This window comes from Thunnus thynnus, chromosome 10 (assembly GCF_963924715.1).
Source record: "Thunnus thynnus chromosome 10, fThuThy2.1, whole genome shotgun sequence".
NCBI classification, from domain to species: Eukaryota; Metazoa; Chordata; class Actinopteri; order Scombriformes; family Scombridae; genus Thunnus; species Thunnus thynnus.
The window spans coordinates 16,293,339-16,316,992 of record NC_089526.1 but is presented as its reverse complement, the minus strand read 5'-3'; the positions used below and the strand labels follow the sequence as shown (position 1 = coordinate 16,316,992).

Genomic DNA, 23,654 nt, shown 5'->3' with positions numbered 1-23,654 from the left:
CATCAAGTAAAAATAGTAGACATTTCTTTTTCAGCTTTGACCTTCAACATCATATCTGTTTTTTGGCTGTTGGTCAGACAAAATGAGCAGTTTAGAGACATGTCTTTTGGCTCTGGAAACCAAAAGTGCACATGTTGTCATTCTTTTTTACCTTTTGTAAATTGTAATATTAATTGAAAACAAAAATTGGGGCCAAAATTATTACAATTGCACTGCCTATTGTACTGGACCCTCCACCAGACACCTGTGGGCCCCTATGATCATCAACACTTTTCACAATAACACAGATGCTGACCCTGCGTTGGGACAATTGTGTAACCTATATTTTCACTTTAAATATAGCCTGACATATTGCAGTAGTGTTAGGGGTATTCAGACTCTCATGTAGAAGTAGCAACACCACATGGTGAAAATACTCAATTACTGTTGAAATTCATGTATTCAAAATGTTCTTTAAGTAAAAGTACTATATTATCAGCAAATGTACTTAAAGTATCAGAGGTAAAAGTACCCATTTTATAGCAGAACCTTCTGTCAAAGCTGTTATTACAGATAATATTATTGTAGATCATAACATTATTATATTATAATCTGAAAAAGTCACCAGTAACTCCAGCAGTCAGAAAATGTAAAAAGCACAATATTTTGCTTCTGAAATGTGGTGGAATGGAAGTATAAAGTCACAGGGAAATACTCAAGTAAAGTACAAGTACCTCAAAAAAGAACATTAGCAAAATGTACTTAAAGGACCAGTGTGCAGGATTTAGTGGCATCTAGTGGTGAGGTTGCAGATTGCAACCAACTGAATACTCCTCCCCCTCCCGTCCCCTTCCAACTGCGAAAAATGAGAAAGGCCCTCTCTAGAGCCAGTGTTTGCTTTGTCTGTTCGGGGCTACTGTAAAAACATGGCGGTTCAACATGGCAGCCTCCGTGGAAGAGGACCTGCTCACCTAATTTTTTTCCTCAGAATGGCAACGTCACTCACCCTACTCTGACTCTGATTGGCTAGTACTCGTTGCCTTCATTGGTTGGGTTGTTTAGGTTTAGGCATGAGGAGTGAGATTGGTTAGGGTAAGAATATCAGGATAAGCCAATCAGAGGCAGAGTAGACCGGGTCATGACTACGCTATCCTGGGAAAAAATATGCAACTCACTCCCTATGTAGATATAAAGGGCTCATTCTAAGGTAACAAAAACAAAACAATTCTTATTTTCAGGTGATTAAACACTAATTAAAACATACTTGTGAACATTACATTCCATTTCTGCCAGTTGATTCTCTTAAATCTTAATTTACAGTCCACCACCGGCATAAGTGCACACATCATCATGTGTGGCTGGACCCGGCGTCTTAAAGCGCCTTTACCACACTGATGTAAACCGAGAAGACATATCGATTATTCATCGTTTTCTTTGTGTCTGTTTTTAAACCTACATCAATTAAAATGAGGCTTTGCATAGCCCACTATTATCAGAGGTATACCTCTGCTTATATTGAGTACACATAACTTTGCAGGTGGTTTTAACAAACCAATAAAATCACTCCAGTCAATAGAAAGAGATTTTTCTAAAACGTGCTTCCTTTCCTAAATGTCACGGGATAAAACTGGAATTCAGTCTCTCCTCTATGCATTGTATTTTCTCGATTAGTGTGGCGGAAATTTGTGGCAGCAACATGGGATTATATTTCTCAACTGAGCACTACAAAGCAAAACCCGATCCGCTGCTATTACGTAACAGCCGGTGACATAACTCTCTCCAGCCTGGGACGGTCAGGGCGCACAGAGAGCGCGGGGACGGGAGGGGGAGGGGGGTTGGGGGACCGGAGCGCACGGCTTGTGAACGGCCGGCCGGTCCAGCTGCACTCTCTCCTCTCAGCTGCCTCGGGGGGGGGAATTGAATTATTTCAAAACAACCACGGCAAGAGGAGGTGTACTGTTGAACGAGGGAGCCTGATTGAGAGGGTAAGAAGATGATGGTCGACTTTTGGGACCCGCTGTAAGGACAGAAAGGAGGCGAGATGGCAGTGCATGTCTTCAAATGCCTGCGCCGGCCCGGGCGCTAGAACAACAGGTAGTATGGGTTTTGTCAAATTACCTACTGAGTCAAATGGCGGCAGGTAGAGTTCAAAACCGACTAATTTAGCAGGCATCTGTGGTTTTGTGTGTGTGTGTGCGCGTGCGTGTGTGTGTGTGTGTGTGTGTGTTTGTGTTTGTGTGTGTGTGTTTGTGTTTGAGTGAGAGGTAGTGTGTTTGTAGGGCCACACAGTGTTTGGACAGGAGAGTTATGGAATATGAGGAGCCCGACGTGCCCCCAGCTGACACCCCCATCAAAAGAGGTAAGAGGATCCATCAGTGAGGTTTTACTCTGCACATTACATTTTGCTGTAGCATGTGTGGGCCACTTGAACTGTAATGTCTTTGCAAGCAGAGGGCTTTTGCAGGACTATGTAATAGTTTTGGCTGATTTATTTTTAGGTTTCTATTTAAAATGTTATTTTGTGTCTTTATCTTCCTCTCCCTTTTAGATAAAGTAAGCCATGCTCTTATCTCCCAGCATGCCATTCTCTGCCCACTCCCACCCACATCTATCCTTTCCTAGCTCACTCTTTATCTCATTCTGCTCACCTTTTGTGCACCAGACCTTCACTGTGTTTCTCTCAGCCAGTGTTCAATAGTATCTTCTTTCCCTCCACTCTCATCCATCTTTACTCCATTAACCCACCTCATCCCCTTTAACTGCGACGTGGTTAAGGTGTTGTGTGAGCGGGTAAGAATGGCAGTAAGCCGGAGTAATCCTGGGGATTAGCTCTTATTTTGCTTCTGTTTTTGGTCAATGCTTTTCTATTCAAAGCCTCTCCCCAGCTAAAATCAAACCGTTGGCAGTCATTTGAGATAAGACACCTTGTCCCTCTGCCACAGAAACCCACTGTGCACCTTGTCTACAATTGTCCTAGCATGACATCACAGTTTGCTAAAGTTTTAAGTGTCTGGCTGAATCAGTGTTGACTATTCAATCAACATTGTCACTCATGGCTCTGTTCAACGGATGTGATGTGCAGAGTGAAGAGTTTATTATGTGGTTCATGGTAGAATAATACTCCCATTACTAGTGAAAGTCCTGCATTTTAACTGCACTTAAATTTCATGTTCACAAAAAACATCCACTTATCCTACTGCACTAAACCATGCAGATAGTTTCGGTTTTATTTGACGCTTTTGAGCGCTGAAAAATGACTTCAGCAAAAGTCAACAGTCACGTCTCTCTCCGGAAATGATTTCCTGGGTACTGTAGATAACCTACAGACCTAATTGTCAACAGTTTCAATCGGGAACTAATTTTCACCAGTGACGTAAAAGGGTGAAAACTGCCAGCAGCAGAAGTAAATTTAGTAGTATTATATATACGGTATATAAAGAGATATTAACAGAAAGGACAAGAACAAAAGCAGACAATGTTAAGTACTTATCATAAGTGTATCTGTTAGTTATGTGTACACAAATGTGGTATTAATTGGTAGAGTTTTGATGCAGAAAGAAAGGTGCTGTAAGATTAAAAGTAAAGTAAATTTTAATTTTTAGGTACAGTAGAGTTAATCTCAAACACAATCACAGCTGTTTCCTGCATCATATTGTGCTATTAACAAGCCAAGACATCCTCAATTATATACACTGTAGACAAATATAGACCAGTTTTATACCACAGTTCATCTTAAAAGTAAAAAGCAACATCAGCTAACTAATCAGGTAATGGAACTGCTGTGATGATGTTTTTTTAGTCTGGTTAAAGTTTGAGTGTGGTTGTATAGTTTTTCATACTGCTGAGAAGGCTCCACTTAAGGCGATGAGTGTCTTGGTTTTAGTGGCTGTTGTGGGTGTTTTGTCATTTTTCTCGAGTACTGGGTTTTACTTTCTGGTACTGCTATGCATTGCTTTTTCTCCTTTCTGCGGGGAAAAATTTAGCTCCTGTTCATCATTTGATAGAAAATGTCTGTGGTGTCCCTCAGGGATCTATTGTTGGCCCGTTCCTCTTTTCCATTTGTTGCAGTATTGACACCCAGCAATATCTTTGTAAACAAAGATTTTTAATTTAAATGTATCATTATTAGACCCAAAAGACCTTGGTTTTTCTACTAATGTATTTTGAAATTCTTAAGTCATTTTTAAATCATTCACTCTGTCAGTAAAAACACAACAAACACAACAAAAAAACAAAGACATACAAACAAACGGAGAAACTTAACTAGTAAGAACATTAACAAGTCCCACGTAGAAAGCCCCCTCCCCTGATTACATCTGGGCTATAGATCAAGGGCCTCCATAATCTGACCCCACACTTTCTGGAACTGCTAGATAGGGATTTTCTAGATAGTTTGTATTGTTATGTATGTCTACAACAAGAAAAATACATTTTTAACCATAGTGAAACTGTTGACCAGGCTTTGATTTTGTCACACCTCGACTATTCTGAGTCCTTTTTTATCCGCATTTAAGCGTCACCTCACCTCACAAATTTATGGTGTTTTTTTGTTGTTGTTGTTTAGTTTAGTTTTTTTATGAGTCAGTGCTGCTGATTTATGAACCCAAGATCCTCAGGAAGCTCTTTTAGCACAAAATATTTAGTGTAATTGCACATGTTGGTCAACAACTTACTGTAATCCAACTAATGTGTAAAATATTCTTCATCAGTGTTGCTTTTAAATGAATTTATACACTTTATATTCAGTATTCAGTATCACATTCAGTATCACAAGTATTCAGTGTTTGTTTTCATATTTTATTATTGTATTTTTAGTTATTTTGTAAATTACATACATTGCATACATTTGCTTTTTAATTTACTTACTTATGTTTACTATTTATCCCAGCCAACATAAACGTATTAAAAAAAACACCATCTGCCTTCATTTTACATACTCTGTGTTTACACTGGCACACGAGTTGAAGAGTACGGTGATGTTAATGAAGTAGCTTGTCTGACTTTAATATATTTCTTTTATTTTGTATCTGGTGCTGTGCTTTATATTCAGGCAAAGTTCTTGGCCTACTCTCTTGTGTTCAGTGGTCTTCGGTGCTGTTATGTAATGCAGCAACTGTCACTTCAGCAGTCAGCTTAGATGTCAGAGTGTAGAGATGAAAGTGCAAGTAGGACTGATGAGTTGTGTTGATGTTTGTGTCTCTGCAATCACCCGTAGTGCTTGATGGTCACGTACAGTGATTGTGTGTTTGTATGGTGGTCAGTTTACGAATTTGCTGACAGGTGTGTGTTGCTAAATATCTACATTGCTGTATCACTTGTTTGGACAGAAGCCGATATTGTTGTTGATTGCGCTATATACCTTTTTCCTGTCACATGCACTAACAACATCTGTTTATTATTCTGTGTAAGGATCACTTTTAATAATTCAAAATTAAATTGTTCATTGTATTTCACGAATAACAGTGACGGCCCTAAAATTCAAAGTGTGTTTCAGGTGACTCTAAATAACGGGCTTATTTCTGTTGATAAAAGTGTGTAATTTACCAATCAACCAAACCAGGAATTCAACAGATAAAGAATATATTACAAATTATTTTAATATATTTTGTAAAGAAACTGTTGTACATTTCTAAAACTAAACGGAGGACAATCAGTCTTAACTCTCCTGGCTGAATCTCATGTAATGTAATGCTTATGTAATTATTTAACATATTAATATTGCTGTATAATCCTCAAGCCCACTGAAACATTTAAAACCCATCAAAGAATTTAAAAAGGCAAAAGTTAGTTCTGAAAAGTTCCTTTTTAACTATGATATAATTTAATTGATCATAAATCTTTTCTGTTTTATTTAGAAATCACCTTAAAACTCTTGTTCAGTTAGTGTTGAAATTTCTAAATTTTCCGCGTGTGTGTACACTGCTCTGCTTTCATTCCATGCTTTCTGCTTATGAAGCAAAACTGATTTGATGAGGGGAGGAAAACAGTGGAAACCACAGAGGGCCTGATCAGGCGCCAGACAAAGACCGGCTAGCGCTACGTCTTCCATTGATACTTATCTCCCCTGCCTTCAGACCTCTCTGTCTCTCTCTCACACACACGCACACAGATACAACTCCAGAAATAAACACCTTGGTTCAGAACCGACCCTCCACGCATTTACTCACACTCATTGCGATTCAGACTTTCTCACAATTGTGGTCGAACAGGCAGACAAAAAAGAAGACCTGTTGCTTCACAGACACCCACCTTCCTTTACCTTTATCTTCTGTGTGTGTGTGTGTATGTGTGGCGTGAGTGTGTATGTACGTGCACCAAAGAGTCACACCAACATAACATACACACAGCGGTGTAAATAAGAATCCTATTAACACTAGGCTTCTTATCTGTCCACAGTCCTTTTGTACATTGGAAAAAATAAGTACTGCGTTTTAAAAAACCCAAAACACCAAACTGCCACCATGAGGAGTTTTTCACTGTTGAGTGTTTTAGCTCTAGTTTAACTTTAAGCCTGGGTTAGTTTCTGACACACTTCATGCTAATTCATTTTCGGGATCTCACATATGTTAGATAACTGCGGTGTAACATCCTCATTTGCATCTGAAGTTATATCATACATTTGATTCTCACAGTGAACCGCATTAAGCATCATGATTTCACTGCTAAATAAGCTAAATAAGAAACAAATACACCATTACAAGTAAAAGTCCTGCATTCAAAATTGTATTTAAGTAAAAGTAGAGTAAAAGTATTGGCAAAAAACTTTACTTACTTTTCAAATTCTCCAAAGTAAACATACTCCTAAAGCAGAACTTCCCCCGGTTAGTGTCATATTATTAAATTATTGGATCATTTCATGTACTGTAAGTAGTACTTACGGAGCCACTTTTTTTAATTCTGTTTTATACTGTAACTCCAGCTGTCAGATTAATATAGTAAAGTAGAAGTACAAAGTTGTAGAAAATGGAAATACTCAAGTAACGTACAAAACCTTTCGTTCAGGTTTCCACTTTTAATATTTGATGCAAAATTGGATCAATCAGAAAAAGTTTAAAGTCTGAAGTTGCGATTTTACACTTACGCCAAAGCTTATTTTACAGTATTAAAGACTGATTCAATGTTTGAGCTTCAATGAGCCGAAACTAGTTTTGGTAGCTCTGTAACAGATCTCACATAAGCGTGTTTCCACCAGACACATCTGAGGTGTGTGTACAGTTTGAAGTACACACTACAAAGGCTGATGTTCTTATTTGTTTTGACATTTAATTACGTCTCTACTTGATTGGATGACTGTTGAGTATGTTCACATACATATATATGTGTTTTTCAGTTTTATGGTTTGGTGACATGACTCAATTCTGAGCTCCCTTTGATGAATCTGAATCATGTTTCAGAAGTACAAATTATACTTAAATACAGTACTTGAGTAAATGTTCTTATTATTAAATGTACTGTAGTTATTTTCCAACACTGGCAGGTTTTAAAAACCAGGTTGAAACGTTAAAAGCAGCGCTAACCATACAGTGTTTAGGGGTTCGGTGTGTGGTTTTGGTTTAACCTGAGTTTAAGTCTAATGTGCTAAGCTCATGAGTACATTACAGGCTGTGTTTGTTCACCTGGATGCTCATCTTAACTTGTAGGAGAACGTACAGTAAATGTTTGTTCAGTTTTGATTCACTAACTTCATCTTTTCTCCCACAGACGGAGCCGTGTCCAAGAAGACTCATTTGAGTAAGTGCTTCATGAAATACTGTATCTGTTCGTGTTGGCGTGTGTGTGTGTGTGTATGCATGTGTGTTTGTATGTGGTGATGACATTGCTTGTGTTTGTGCTAGATATTTGTGCATGCATTGCGGTTAACTTCGTAGTTAGTGAACATACAACATTGCACCTGTACAGCAACACACACACACACACACACACACACACACATACGATGTGGTGTGGAGTTGGGCCATTAGCAACACAGTGTGTGCTGTGTGTTGCACCTGTGCTGCCCCCCTCACACACACACACACACACACACACAAAAACACATATATACCACATACACACAGTGATGAAAATACCAACTACTATGGCTTTGGCACTTTGGCATCTGAATGCAGATGACAGTGATAACATCTCATCTTTTTTTAACTTCTCTGGTTTAACACTTTCTGCCACAACTTTAAAACACCTGGGTGTGTTATCAAGTGTTAAGATGCTGTGCGTAACCTCCATGTTAGGTGGTGTGATGATAAGCAAATTGAGCATTAGCAATAAGGGTTTTACTGGTCTTTGCTTGTGAGTGAGCGCACGTGTATGTACAGTAAATTCGGCGTCCTGTACAGCTGCACAACAGAGAAATCATTCAGAATTTTGCTTTGGAGTTTAGCAGAAAGGAAGCGGGACAGGATACAGAGCAATGGGGGTCTTGTGTCGTTTTGTGCATCAGTCAGGTGCTATAGATGGAGGGATGATAGATGAGAGTACTGAGGAACACAAGGGTTGATTGTAACTAAGTAAATTTACTCCAGTACTGTACCGCACAATTTTGAGGTACCTTTACTGCACTTAAGTATTTACATTTTCTGCATTTCAGAGGCAAATATTGTACTTTTTACACCGTTACATGTATCTAACAGATACAGTTACTAGTTACTTTGGAGAGGAAGATTTTAAATACATAAATTAAGACCAGTTCATAAAATATGGATTGTTACAGACTAAACTACCCAGCAGTATATAGAGCTCAACATCAACCAGCTTTATTATTAAAATGCTGAATACACCTAAATTCATCAGTAATAATAATCCAGTAATATATTAAAACACTAAACACTAACAGGTGCCATTCTTTTACTTTTGCCGTAAGTACATTTTGCTCCTAATATACTTTCACATATCTGCCTCTAGATTATGAATACAGGACTTAAGAGAGTATTTGAATAGTTTGGTATCGCTACTTTTACTCAAGTAAAAGATCTCAATACTTCTTGCCAGAACTTGATGGAAGATCTGCAAACTAAACCGTAAAAAAAGAGTCAATCATAGAAATCATAGAAAGAAGGAAAGATGTTGGAAAAAGAAAAAAATGATTCTTTAATTGATATATTTATTTTTATTTTTTATTTTTTACTGTCAGTGCAAAGAAACACCTGTGTGAAACAAAAGCATCAATAGGACACCTTTTAAAAATCAAACCTGAAGTGTGAGTTTGAGGACAGTGAAGAAATCAAATCTTACTCTACTGAAAATCTTTTGAAACTTACATGTGTTTTTTCTGCCTCCCCATTTATTCCCGCTGACAGTGGTTTTAGTAAAATTCTCAGGGAGTCTTAAAGGTGCGAGACACTATAAAGCTTTTTTTTTTAGACGTGTGGTACAGAGTGAGGGGGTGACAGATAACAACAAAGGTATAAGGAAAAAGTACCTTGAGAAAAAAAAGCCAGGCCAGGGGACTGCCCCCCCCTTTCTTTGTCTCTCTCTCTCTCTCTCACTCTCACTCTCTCTCCCTGTCTCACACACACACACCTATACACAAGCACACACACACACACACACACACACACACACACACACTAACAAGGAAGGTGAGGCAGTGACTGACACTCAAAAGTCTCAATATGTGTGCTGAAGCTGCAGTGAGCACCCGACCCGGCTTGCTAAAGGACGATCAAAAAAACAGAAGGTTGAAAGAATAGGTGGTGCGAAAGAAAAGTGTGCGTCAGGAAAATAGACAAGAGTGAGACGAAAAGTGAGTTTGCGAAAGTGGGACAAACGTCTGAGACGAGTGGAGGAGTGAGGATGATGCGAGGTAGGGATGAAGTTCTTTGGTGGCTGAGGTGTGAGCATGTGTGTGTGTGTGTGAGAAAGTGAGTGTGTGTGGGCAGTACAATCAGATGTTTTATCAATAAGATCAATTTAATCTTTTTTGGTCATTGTTACTCTTCATGCCGCTCTGACATTATGATCTACGGTTGTAAAAGTTATGTCATGGCTGCGACCTGATGCTTCTGATTGTGTACGATATTGTTGTCAAGAAGTCTAATATCACGTTTAGCTTTTAATTAGCTGTATTTCTTGAGCTTTTATCAAATCCTTGACATAACTTAATATTCATGTAAACTCACATCAACTTTGTTGAACTTGATCTGGCTGTGTTTTTGTAAAGATTACCACTTTTAACATTTGACGCAACATTAGCTCAAACAGACTCTGCATTCACAATATTACACTTCTGTCTAGTTTATTTTGCGATTTTAACATTTTACTTAATGTTTGAGCTTTAATGAGCTGAATATATTTGTGGCAGCTGTGTAACAGATCTCACACAAACGTATTTCCACCAGTCACACGTGAGACGTGGCTATGGCTAGTTTAAAGTACCCGCTACGAAGGCAGACATTCTTATTTGTTTTGAAATGTTACTGGGTGTCTGCAGTGTGCTTGATTGGATGACTGTTGGGTACGTTCACATAGATGTATGTGTTTCAGTTTTATGGTTTGGTAATATGACTCAATCATGAAATCCCTTTGATGAATTTGAGATTTGAATCATGTCTCAAATATTTCTGCCCACTCTCACACTCCCACATATACAGTGCATCTCGGGAAAGTAGCAGAGCTGGTTTTAGGGGGCGAGAATTAGAGTACAGTTAGTTGTAAGTGTAATTTTTCTACTCTTTTTTTAAAAAGTTGCGTATGTGTTTAGTTCATCTGCAGAATACATATTGTTTAAAGTCATCATGTTTCCTTAGTCAGCAATCATGAAAGCAATCATTAGATATGAAATCTGAAACATTTGAGATGTTCAACACCCTTTTGCAAAAACTTCCATAAAACAAAACCAAATACAAACCAACGTAAAAACGAAAGAGACAGGAAAACAGGATGCTTCACAACCGCAGTGCATCAGTTCGAATGGACCGACTCCACACACAGACAGGATGCAGAGGAAATGCTGATACTATTGTGATCATGAAAATGATCATATATGTGATTAATTGCACAAAATACAAAAAGTACCTCAGACATATGGCGAGAAGAAGAAGCAAAAACACAACTTATGAGAAATAATTAATGTTGCAAAGTTGCTTACCCACTCCCTCTTTTGCAAAATGCACACTCACACACACACACACACACACAAGGAGAGATGCGTGCGCACACACACACACACACAGACATCTGCAGCTGCTTTTTAGATGGCGCCTAGATGCAGCATATCTCAGCCCTGCAGCTGTATGTGGATACTGTGAGAAGAGGGTTACTTAATAATTGTGTCTTCACTAGAGCTCTGATAATACACACTCACAGTCAAAATTTACACACACACACACATATTTCATATGGTTTTGTTGTGTTCGGGGGATTCCTGTGTAGATTCTTACTCAGTTTCTTTATCAGAAAGGATTTCCTTGTTCCTCTGTGTGCAGAAGCCTGCGCAGCACTTCCAAAGCAGCAAAGCGGTTGGCTTTAGATCAAAGCACACAAAATCGCAGGTGACACATTCCCCCCAAAAATATGGTAAATGCAATACAACAGTTGAGCTGATTCATACCCTTTGTGACTGTCAAAACATTACCTCCTTCAAAAACCTCCAAATTCAGACTTCACATCAAAGTAAAATATGGTAAATCTGATGCTAATTGCCATTCAGATCAGCTTTGATCGTTTCTCTTTTCCTCAGATAAGGTTTTGTAGGTAATTTTTTCCTGCTTTGTTGTTGTCAAATAATGAATGAAGTAGAAACTCAGTAGTGAAGGAGTTCTCACAGTTATCTAATAAACACCACAGTTTGATTCTCAAACATAAAGATATTAACACGTGTAGACTTCAGCTTTGAAATATATTTAACAAGAAATGTTTATTAACCAAATATTTCATACACAAAAGTGGTGTGAAATACTTCTTATTAAAATATACCAGTTTGTCATTACTGGCAATTATTTTTATATTATCGGATGATGAATACTATTTTCTTTCTGCTTGTTTCTTTTTTATTTCTGCTCTTGGTTTTAAAGATCTTTAAATATAGATTTGTATTTGTGTTTTGACGTAGCCCTAAATCATCGCTCCTCTTATTCAGACAGACAAATTTTAAAAAGTTTTTTTAAACTCCTGTTCGCACGGCAGAACCAGTGAATCTGAAGTTGGATGTGATATAATATATAGTAAAATATTAATAAAATAGTAAAAGTACATAATAGAATAATATTTATAGTAAATATGTATTTTATTTATTGTATTTTTAAATGCAAATGCACAAGAGTACCATGTATTACATGTAATATTATTATTACATTTAATATTTCATGTTAACAAGGTATCGTATAAGGTATGGCAATATACTTCACCATATTTTTGCCCACATACCTTTTGATACAATAGCAAATATTGGGTGGTTATCATTTCATAATTTTTTTCATTACCCAAGTGAAGTATGATCTTTCAAAATATAAAAAAAATATTTTAAACTTCTTGCCGCAGCAAGATACTAAATTAAAATCTTTACAGTATAACTGATATAAGTCTACAGTACATTTCGACAAAGTTCACGTTGTACATTAACAAAAATAGCTTTTATTTATTATTCACTGTAATAATAATTACAGTTTGTGTCATTTAAAATCTTAAGTGATGAGAACATTTAATTTGCAGTGCTGTTGTACATAAATAAAATGATCAAAATTATGTGTAATCTTCCTGTTTTGGGACTGATTGGTTAGCAATGTGTGTGTGTTTGCGTGTATGTGTGTGTGTGTGTATGTGTGTGTGTGTGTGTATGTGTATGTGTATGTATGTGTGTGTGTGGGTATGAGGTGTGTATACAAACTTTGTTAGCACTCTTGCTTGCGTATGTACCAAAGGTAAGCTTCCCGTCAGAGGAAAGTTGAGGTTTTCTGTCCGTTTACAGTGCAAAGAACAGACCGCTGACAAGGTGACTTTGGGCAGAGACTGATGAGCTGAGAGTGGTAATCTGTACCGTCCACCCCCCCACAGACGCCCCACATACATACACACACACAAACACACACACAGACTCCCCTGGGTGTCACGCAGAAGTTGCAAGAGCACTGAAATAAACTCTTTTTAGGTTTAAATCCTGAGATCAACTCATTCCTTCCTTTTTTTTTTTTTTTTTAAATTTCTTCAATATTTGGCATTTTGCAATATTTCCTTTTTCCCTCCAGATGTTTCTAAGTATATTTCAATTTTACGTTTCCCTTACACCCCCTATATTTAAGGTGATACAAATTCATGACTCGTTTTCACCCGTTCAGGTGTGTTAAGTTTGTATTAGAAAGCTTAGACAGTTCAATAGGAAGTCAGAAGACTCAGTGAGACACTTGCAACTATTGGTTCATGATTCTTTTTTGCTGTGGTAGAGTGTTGTTTCCGACATTTGTAGGACGACACTGACAAATGTGCTTTTTAGCTGGTAACGTGTTACTCATTGATAACTCTGAATACTGATTGAAAGAAGGAAATCAGATCTCTGTGTAGCAGTGTCTTTGTATACTTTGTATGCGGAAGCGTGGGAGGTGGCACTCTTTTATTTTGACTGACAAACCAGAATATTTCCGTCACTGCACATCTACTACACTCAAACCTCTTGTTAACATCATGTTGCACATAATACATTTGTTTAGGAGCTGGATTGGTTAATTTATTTCACTTCATTATAGATATGTTAATATTTGTGTGTGTGTGTGTGTGTGTGTATGCTGGTTTCATACTTACTTGGACACAGAAAAAATATAAAATGTACAGTTAATCCCCTTTTTACTGATTATTACTGAATATCATGCACATAAGCAGTAAAAATATCTTTCCACTCAGTAACCTTATTAATTGTGCTGCTCTGAGCGGTTGAGTAGGCCTGCTACATGAAGCAAAATAAGCTTTAATATTAAGGTATTTGCCAGTAAAAAGTGCTATTTTAGATTCATTGTACATTTACTTGTAAAACAAGCTCTGTTCACAAGGTATAATAATCCCTTCTGTCACAGAAAAATATACTAATGGAAAAAATAAAGGCGGTTTGTTCAGTATTTTTATCTCTCCATCACACACAGTAGGAGATGCTGGGTTTGATTGGTCTAGGCCTGTGGCTGGAGATAACAAGGTGAGACAAAAAAAGCTCACATAAGCCGGTGATTGTAAAGGATTCCTCAATGTTTATCCTGTGAAGTTAATTTCCTCTTACAGCTACTGTTGTCTTAATACTCTCAGGTTATCAAAGGCAGATCTTTGACAGGTGGCGGGTAGGCACTTTAGTTTAGCATTTAATTTCACCAGGTGACACTCTAGTGTGTTATACTGTAGATTCAGTCGTCAGAGCTGCGATTGTATGGAAAGTTGTTGGAGGAGCAGTATTTGTGTGTGTGTGTGTGTGTGTGTGTGTGTATGAACAGTGAAAGGTTGTGGGTCACGGTGGATTTCCTGTTGTTTGAGGTTGACAATCAGAACTGAAATAGCGACGAGACCACTGATGTTCTCTTCGCCTATCCTGCACTGCCGATAGACATGCAATCGCAGTCGCAGCTCAGGAACATTAATTTATGAAATAAATGACGATATTAAGCTCGCAAATAAATAATTCTGATGAGTGGTTTATTTCACCAAATCATCCACGTGTTGTTTACAGTGCCAGCATCTTGTCTAATCCATGAATTACTCTAATGATCCTTATCATGGTGAATCTCGAGATGAATCGCCTGTATTAGTTACAGCTACATTCTTACCAGTTTTTTAGTGTGTGTTTCTGCATTATCTTATTGTAGATGCATGCTTCTACTGTACATATGTCTGTAGTTAAAAAGTGCATTTGTCCTCCTCGGGAACCTTCAGGTGATCCCTGTAGCACCAGATAAAGAGGGCACACACTGACACACTAACACACACTTGAGAAAAAATCTGACACAGTTATGCACGGAAACGCAAATACTAAAAAAGCATCAACAAAGAGACGTAAGAGCTCGTCATTGCATTTGTGGAAGGAAGAGAGAAGATAATGAGAATAGATAAAAGGGAGGTTATTTAGTGTTTGAAAAGGAAAGACAATACTGCTTGCTCTGCTTTCTGAATGTGCTTCATCATCATTCAGTGTCACGGTCAATACATGATGCACGGTTCCTTATCTTTTTATCTGAGATTTGTTTCAAGATATGTACAACTGTTCCCACGTGTGAACAAGGTTCTGTATTTATGGTGCTTTAATAAATCAGATGAGCTCTGATTCTGGGAAGAAAAAAAAATCACCACTAAGCAAAAGACTGATGGGTTTGAGAGCTTACAGAGATCAGGGGCATGGGGGGAGGTGAGAAGGGGATGGCCATTACTGGCAGTGATGAAGGAGAGTGAGTGCATTACTGGCAGCTGTGTCCTTTATGAGCGAGACAGAGAAGGATTCACAAAGAAAGAAATGACATGAAAGAGGGACAGTCACAGCGAAAGAGAAGCCAGTCAACCACTTGAAAGGACTCTGAGGTTGACACCTTCACATTCTCTGCCTTTCTCCATATTCCATGTCCTCAGAAGACTTTTGTTGTATTTGATGTTATTTTGTACATTATTATTAAGGCAAGAGGTGCTCGAGAGGAAAAAACCTTTGGTTTACTCTGGTCACACAACAGTTGATAGATGTTTGAGGGAAAGTACAGCATAAGACAAGTTCTCACGGTGGGAATCACTTTCCAGTTTACTTCTTTGGGTGAAAATATGCCATGTCACAATGATGGTAGTTGGCAAATGTAACTATAGAGTGTAAGATTGATGTTTTATTGGGTCTTAAAATGATTTACAAGTGACAAAAAATCAGAAATTCTTTAATATTATTCAAACATAATTTTATTGAAATTATTCCGTGCTGCCGTGTGCGTTCAGTGTTTGTGTGAAGAAAGGAATCTGAGTTCATGAGTTCATATTAAAGTAACTTCATGTAGATTAATCTACATTATGATATCATACAACGATTAGGCTTTTTTACCTGTTTTTTTTTCAGTACACATTATTATTTGGTCAGTTGCCCTGGATTGTGTCATTTTGACATTTTAGCTTTTCACAGCATGTTCAGCTGCTGCATGAAGAATAGTTACGATACTGAAGGTTCATTAGCTTTGAATTTTACTTCTTGTTTGCTTGCTTGTGTAGCTCATCGCTGCTCATTCTTGGATCAGTTTTGTTTTGTCCCTCTTGGTCTATTGTCTGAGTGAAAATGCAGAAGAGGGCTGCATTTGAAAATGTTAACATAACAGCTTTTACTTCTGTGTTTGTTCAGCCCAAATTGAAGTTATCCCATGCAAGATCTGCGGTGACAAGTCCTCTGGAGTGCATTATGGAGTTATCACCTGTGAGGGCTGCAAGGTGAGATGACAGCATCAGACACACACATATCTTGTACATGTACAGACATATTACTTATCATGACTTCTCAATATTAAAGGAGCATTTTGACATGTTGGGAAATAAGATTCACTTTCTTGCAGAGATTTACATGACAAGATTGCTACCACTTTCATGTCTGTCTGTTCAATATGAAGCTACAAGTCAGCAGGTGGTTAATTTATCATAACAAAATTCAACTACCAGCACCTCTAAAACTCACTAATTAACTTGTAATATCTTGTTTGATGTCTTGTACAAAAACCGAAGTGTAAAAAACGCCACATAGTTGCTGGAGCCAGGCTAGCCGTTTCCTCCTGAGACAGTAAATTAAGTTAAACGGCTGCTAGCTCCCATTGAACAGACAGATATGAGTGTTATCAATCTAACGCTCTGTAAGAAAGCAGGGTATTTCCCCAAATGTCAAACTATTCATTTAACCATTAGATCGCTAGACCGATCTATTGGCTGATATTAACTTATTGCAGATATTTCGCCATAATTTTTTTAAGTTACAAGAAATGTCAGCATTGAAATGTCAAAGATTTTTTTGATGTAGTCTAGAAACTCTCTTTCAACTGTAAAATGTCTTGCTCACTACATAACTTGGTCACATCTTTAAAAAATGCATTTATTTACTAGCCAATATGCTGTTATCAGATTTTTGCAAGTCTCAAGTATCAATATTGGTATCTGCCTTAAAAATCCTGTATTTTTCAAACTCTGTTAATCATGTGGTACCCATGCCTCAGGGATTTTTCCGGCGTAGCCAGCTGCCCACCGTATCCTACTCCTGCTCCAGGCAGAGTAACTGTCAGATCGACCGGGCCAGCCGCAACCGCTGCCAACACTGCCGTCTGCAGAAGTGCTTAGCGCAGGGCATGAGCAGAGATGGTGAGGCACGAGCACAGCCACGCTGACAGACACACAGACCCACCATATTCTTCATTCACATTCATTTGCTTATTTTCATGGGTTTTATATTTGTCCCCCTTCAGCGGTGAAGTTTGGACGGATGTCTAAGCGCCAGCGGGACTCTCTGATTGCTGAAGTGGAGAGGCACCGACAGCAACAGCAGCAGCAGCAACAGCAGCAGCTTCAGGCAGACGCTCAGTCTGTTTTGTCCTACCCCAACAAGGCCCGTCAAGACCGCTCTCCGCAGCTCCTTCAGCCCATGGCTTCAGCCTACACCTTCACTGGGGAGGCTGGACTTCTGTCCTACACTACTGAAGTTCACCCTTACCTGATGTGCTCCCCGAACGACTCGCAGGTGTCAGACATGATCTATCGAAGCTCCGGTGTCTCTCCCTCATCTAGATCCCAGGGGAGGGGGGACAACAGCGGAAACTCTGACGTAAGAGGTGAGGCGTTAGTGTGTGTGTGTGTGTATGCACTTCATTTTGTGCAACTCCCTTTGTCCTCATCTTCTTATTTCTTATTTGTCTCTCACTTCTATTCCTCATGTCAGTATTTGACTCCAGACAGCCACCTCATGATCTGATGGCGATTCATCCTTACAACCCACTGGAGGATCCTTACAGCCTCTATCCTCACTCTCTGCGTAATATAGGTGAGCAAATGGCACAGATTGCCAACATGTACTTTTAACTAAAAGTGTGTTGTAATATTTATGAGTGCTTCTACTTTTTTCAGATGAGCTGTGTGCCAGCATTGTGCGTTCCCACAGAGAGACCTGCCAGTACAGAGTGGAGGAGCTGCAAGCTCTCAGATGGAAACTGTTCAGCAGGGAGGAGATCCAAGCCTACCAGAGCAAAGTAACCTGATTTCTGTCTCATATGCTGGTTATTCTCAGGTCTCTTCTTGCATTTGTGTGAACTTATTCAGACAGTCTCAAAACAAGTTGCAGTTTGGAGGGCTTGAAGCTGAGGCTACTTTTATGTTTGATGAATCAAACAGAAAACTGAGAAAACTTCATCATTTTCCCCTCCTCCTCTTCTCCCTCAGATCACACAGGAAGCTTATGCTTGATTCAAATTTTTACGTTTTTTTTACCCTGCAAAAACTTTTTCAGCAGGGCATCTGTTATAATATATAATTTTCTATAACATTTAAGCCCTTTTTGGATGATTTGATTGTCATATTGCAAACTCATTCTTGTGTCTTCCTCCTTTCTATTTTCTCCCTCCCAGTCAGTGGATGAGATGTGGCAGCACTGTGCCATTCGACTGACTGATGCCGTGCAGTATGTGGTGGAGTTTGCAAAACACATCCCAGGTTTCCGTATGTTGAGTCAGAACGACCAGATTGCTCTTCTTAAGACTGGTGAGTTTATCTGTCACTGACAAGAGGAGAACATCAACTTCACTCACAACCTTGAATTTCTCTTTCCTTCTTTTTACTGATACATGTTTTCTTCTTTTTCTTTTTCGCTCAGGTTCTATGGAGGTGGTTCTGGTGAGGATGAGTCGGTTCTTCAACACAGAGAACAACACTGTCTTCTTTGATGGGAAATTTGCTGGAACTGAAGTCTTCAAGTCTTTGGGTGAGGATGTGGCTCTACACAGAAGCGCTACTCAAACCATCTGTGTACATAAATATAGTGACTTATCAACGCTCTGTGGTGTCTTCTCTTGCAGCATGTGGCGATTTAATCGCAGCAGTGTTTGACTTTGCTCATGGCATGTGTGCTTTAAAGCTCACTGAGCAGCAGATTGCTCTCTTCAGTGCTCTGGTGCTGATCAATGCAGGTGAGATCTTTTTTTTATTGAGACAAATAATATATACAACATAAATTATACATACATACAGTACATTTACACACATGTATCTGGGGGGTCACATGTAATATGGCCAAAACCACCTCCGGGCCGCCAGTCTAAACACATCATGAGACTATAGGACCAATCTAATTCCCCCAGAGAAATACCATAACACATACATGTATACAAAACATACACACACCCACATACATCCACATCAATAATGTCATCAGTGTTGGGGAAACTACTTTAAAACTGTAGTTTACCAAGCTAGCCAGCAACTTCACAATGAAAAATAGTTAAACTACATCTGGAATCTTGTAATTTTACACGGAGGTACAACTGAACTGACACTGAGTAAAGTGTAGGTGTGTTTGATTTAGGGATTGGGGCAGGCAGCAATTGTTGAGGTGGAATCAGGAAAATGTACACATTTCTGGCCTGAATACTGTCTGTGATAGTATTCAATCGCAGACATCTTGGTCACAAACCACAGGTGACTTTAATAAAACATCAGGTGACCATCATTAAATGACAACTGTGGCCAATGAGCTGTATGGCAAAAAACATCATGAGAATACTGTGAATATGTAGTTTGTAATTAATTACCTAAACTATGTGACCCAAAGTAGTACTAGTGAAAAAGCTACTGAGATGTGAATGTAGTTAAACTAGTAATTGAACTACATGTAGTTAACTACTACCCAACACTGAATGTAATACATAATAATAAACATACTCATGTACACACACACACACACACACACACACACACACACACACACACACACACACACACACACATGTGCATACACAAATTTTGTTGAATTAAATGTGTAATTATGTACAGAGGTAGGTGAATGGGCCAAAACAAACAAACAAAAGAAAATTAAATAGATAAATGATAATATAAATAATTGTAAAAATAAATATAATTATATACATAAAAGAAAAAAGCTAATGGAGTCGACATCAGTGTATTGAGGTCCTAAATGGGTCAAGACAGGTCCACTGAACCAGCACCACAGGTGGGAGGGGTGAATGGGCGCCGCATAGGCTGAACCGCGGCCCGCCCACCCCACAGCGTTCCATGGAAGAACGTAGCATATTTGTTATCTACAAATATGTACATTCAAGCGACACAAAAACACCTACACTAACAGCCCTATAATCCTCCATGACCTTTTCGTCCGCAGCACTTTGTCAGCAGAGGGCAGGGACAAAGAGCATGAGCCATTTTGTTTTTTTAACTGTCATCACACCTGTCTTTCACTCATGGTGCATTTAACTTTTCAGTTTTACAAAATAAAAAAGTGGGAAGGCCAGGTGACAGGATAGGCAGCATATTTATATTTTTGCACTCTATCAGGGAGTGTCCTGCACTGAAGTGGCTTCTAATCTATTATTTTGTTTACTTTTGGCATTTGGAGGCATATATTCTTCCCTTTAAGTTCTCAAGTGGTAAACTGGTAAACACCTCATAGATACACAGTACTTCATACAGCTGCAGGGCTGAGATATGCTGCATGTAGGCGCCATCTAAAAAGCAGCTGCAGATCTCTGTGTGTGTGTGTGTGTATGTGTGTGTGTGTGTGTGTGTGTTCATTCATTTCATAAATTTGCACACAGCACCAACAGTTAATTGATCATATTTTATTGGCTTAAGTTTAGTTTATCCGTTTTAGTCAAATCTAGTATATTTTAGCCCAGTTTTTTTGCACTTAGTGAAACTGTCAAACCAGGACAGTTTTTGTAAAAGTATCCAGTCTCATAATTCCTCAAAAAATCAGTGTTTTAACAAATTGAACAAATGGCTTTTTAAATGAGTTTCTGCCAAAACTTCAATGCTTTCTTGACTGATATAAGTTTTCTTTTTTGTCATTGTTTCAATGACATTTTGCTTGTAGTTTCCATTCATTCATACACAGTGAGTTTCTCTGCCCCCTAGTGGCTGTCAGTAGACATGGATTTATTTACAGGCCACACAGTGAACTCAGGCTAATCATACTGACAAGAGTATTTTGTGCTAATGTAACTTTGTTAAAAATCTTATTTGCTTTTGTGGCTGTCTTTCTGTGCAGATCGGCCATGTCTGGAGGATAGAGGCAGGGTTCAACGAGTGCAAAGAAGTGTGGAGTTAGGCCTCACACACATTCTACACCGAGACCACCAACAAAGTCTAATGCATAAGGTACGTGTCTTAGTAAAGAGCAGATAAATGCTGTTTAGGCCTCTGATTGGGTTTTAAAAGTGAGCATATTCATTCTTTGATCTGCATGAAGGTGCACACATTAAACCACATAACTAGAAAGTCTAAATGTGTGTGTGTGTGTGTCCTCTCTGCAGCTGCACCAGAGGATGGAGGTGTTGCGTTCGCTGTGCAGTCTGCACATGGAGAAGCTGCGCTGGTTCAGTCAGCGTTACCCGCTCACCGCTCACTCTATGTTCCCTCCACTCTACAAGGAGCTGTTCGCCTCTGAGGCAGAGCTGCTGCCGGGGACCACTCAATGATAATTCATGAGAATATGGAAAGACACATTTGTACATACATACACATAATTTTAAGTCTCATCTTCTCGACAGAAACTATTTTTCTAAAAATGGGAAATGAATAAGACAAGCACAATAGTCATAGGGTGTTCACTATTACATCACGTCTACAGAGCTTTTTGAGGTAGATTATGTCAAACATAAATTTCAGTATTTTGATAGTTTAAGACTATTTTTGATTATTCCAGGGAAACATGTATTTTGTTGTTCCTTGATGATACTATGTCTGAGTACATTGTCAGTGGGGTACAGGTTTCATTTTCTCTCAGGTTGTGCTGTTGTGATTCTGTGTTACAGTGTGTTTAGACATATAGATTCAAACAGGCAGGACACCAATCATTGTCTTTTGAAACTTGAAGTCCACTTTAAAGCCCACCTAAAAACTAAACCGTGAGTATCACCGCCTACTGAATTGGAAGGTGGCTTTAAAAAGGTATTTGCCAGCAGCTTGGATTCACAATAGTTACTTCAGTGATGACTCAGTTTCACCGTGGAAAAAAAAAAAGTATCAAATCATCCATAGAAACTTTAAAACCACTCAAGCAGCATAACTTTCTCCTCTGTCCATTCGTGTACCAGAGGATGGAGGTGTTGCAGGCCCAGTATGTTGCAGACATCAATATTCTTGCTAATACGGCTGCTTGTTAAGTCCTTATACACCTCATTCTGTGTTTGATCCCCAAAAGATAGATTTTGGCTGTAGGTGGAAACTCTTGAGAGAGCACATGGGGAGTTTGATCTCAGTTGTTCCCAAACAATCTTTTGGTACTTCCCCAGTCTTTAAGGAGCATTCAAAATAGTGTGCGCCCACAACAAGTGATGCATTGACGCAGTTAATCTTGCAGCTCAGCATGATTGTTCTGTGATATTGTTCCAGTAATGTTGGGTATTTCAAGGTAATTATCCTGCGAAACAAGAATTTCCTGCTAAGGATAAAAAATAAATTTGTCAAATGCCAGTTAACTTTATGATCGCCCCCCTCTGTTTCCCACAGTTTGGCAATCTCAGAAAACGATTGCCCAAGTAGAGCTGAAACACTCCCAAAAAGCAAAAGACAACCTGCCTCTTTTGTATCTGTATGTCTATAGAGAAATGTTTCTCCTCAGGTTGATGTTGTCACAGATTGACTAATGAATTCTACAGAGCAGCAGTACCTCTAAAATGTAATCCTTTGTGTTTAAAAAGAAATCCTTACAGGCTTTTATATCTTTTGAGCTTTGAAAAGATGTGTTGCATTAAATGTAGAAAAAAAAAGATATATTTGGAGATATAAAAGAACTAGACGTCTCTTCCTCTGTGTGCAAATTGATCCTTTTTTTCAGATTAACAATGCATATGTTTTGTTTTCTCTACATACTTTTGAATAAAGCCACGAGTAAAGAGGAAACGTTGAGAGGTTTCAGCATTAAAGTACTGTATGTCCAGATGTAGCCCTCTCTGTTCCTGGAGCAGATGAGATTATAATGAAGATGATTCCATGTAAATCTTCAAATAAACTGCTGAGGCTGTGACACCAAGCAGACTTCTTTCACTTTTTTTCTGTGTTTGTGAAAAAGCAGCTTAATATAAACAGTTGTGAAAGAGAAAAAAAAAAGATCCTCTCATGGATGAGAAAAATGCTTAGAAACTCACCAAAACCACTTTGTATACATAACACTCATAACTCTGAGATGATAGGCATGATTTATGTTTTCAGAAGAACATTGAAGAGCATCCAGATACACTGAAAAATCATAGCTGCGTCACTCAACAAAAGGGAAATATTAGTCATTGAGGGTGATCCTGCATCATACACAGGCCTGTGGAATATTTTTATTGGGTTGTCATACACAAAACCTGTTGCTAACTTGAGCAAGCAAAATAAAAGGCTCTGAGTCAACTGGTTATGTGTGGGTGTTGGCTAATAGAGGGAAGGGAAAGTAACTTTCTTAACTGTCATACGTAAATACGTAAACAGGACACCTTTACTTGCCATTTTGGGTGGCAACTTTTACAACCGGAGAGGTGTGATATTTTTTTCGAATTTCCTCTTCT

The 23,654-nt window shown here is 38.6% G+C and overlaps 1 protein-coding gene across 3 annotated transcripts; it reads left to right on the top strand.

The window, feature by feature from the left end:
• Window positions 1-1,805: 1,805 nt before the first annotated feature.
• Window positions 1,806-23,137, top strand: rorc (RAR-related orphan receptor C). 3 transcript variants are annotated; one of them, XM_067601496.1, is made up of 13 exons: window positions 1,806-2,073; window positions 2,238-2,338; window positions 7,681-7,710; window positions 16,247-16,332; window positions 17,103-17,244; window positions 17,349-17,711; window positions 17,819-17,920; window positions 18,004-18,125; window positions 18,501-18,633; window positions 18,746-18,853; window positions 18,948-19,058; window positions 21,152-21,261; window positions 21,417-23,137. In XM_067601496.1, exons 2-13 carry the CDS (start codon window positions 2,287-2,289, stop codon window positions 21,579-21,581), a joined length of 1,524 nt encoding a protein of 507 aa, XP_067457597.1. In that variant the 5' UTR covers window positions 1,806-2,073; window positions 2,238-2,286; the 3' UTR covers window positions 21,582-23,137. The 3 variants fall into 3 exon arrangements, with proteins under 3 accessions (XP_067457597.1, XP_067457596.1, XP_067457598.1); XM_067601495.1 differs by having other exon boundaries at window positions 2,149-2,338; XM_067601497.1 differs by lacking the exons at window positions 1,806-2,073; window positions 2,238-2,338; window positions 7,681-7,710 and adding an exon at window positions 9,613-9,778.
• The last annotated feature ends 517 nt before the right edge of the window (window positions 23,138-23,654 follow it).

Coding starts and splice junctions, on each gene's coding strand:
- rorc (XM_067601496.1), top strand. CDS start 2,287: ATGGAATATGAGGAGCCCGACGTGCCCCCAGCTGACACCCCCATCAAA. Junction 17,245..17,348: donor GCAGGGCATGAGCAGAGATG/GTGAGGCACGAG, acceptor GTCCCCCTTCAG/CGGTGAAGTTTGGACGGATG. Junction 17,712..17,818: donor CGGAAACTCTGACGTAAGAG/GTGAGGCGTTAG, acceptor TCCTCATGTCAG/TATTTGACTCCAGACAGCCA.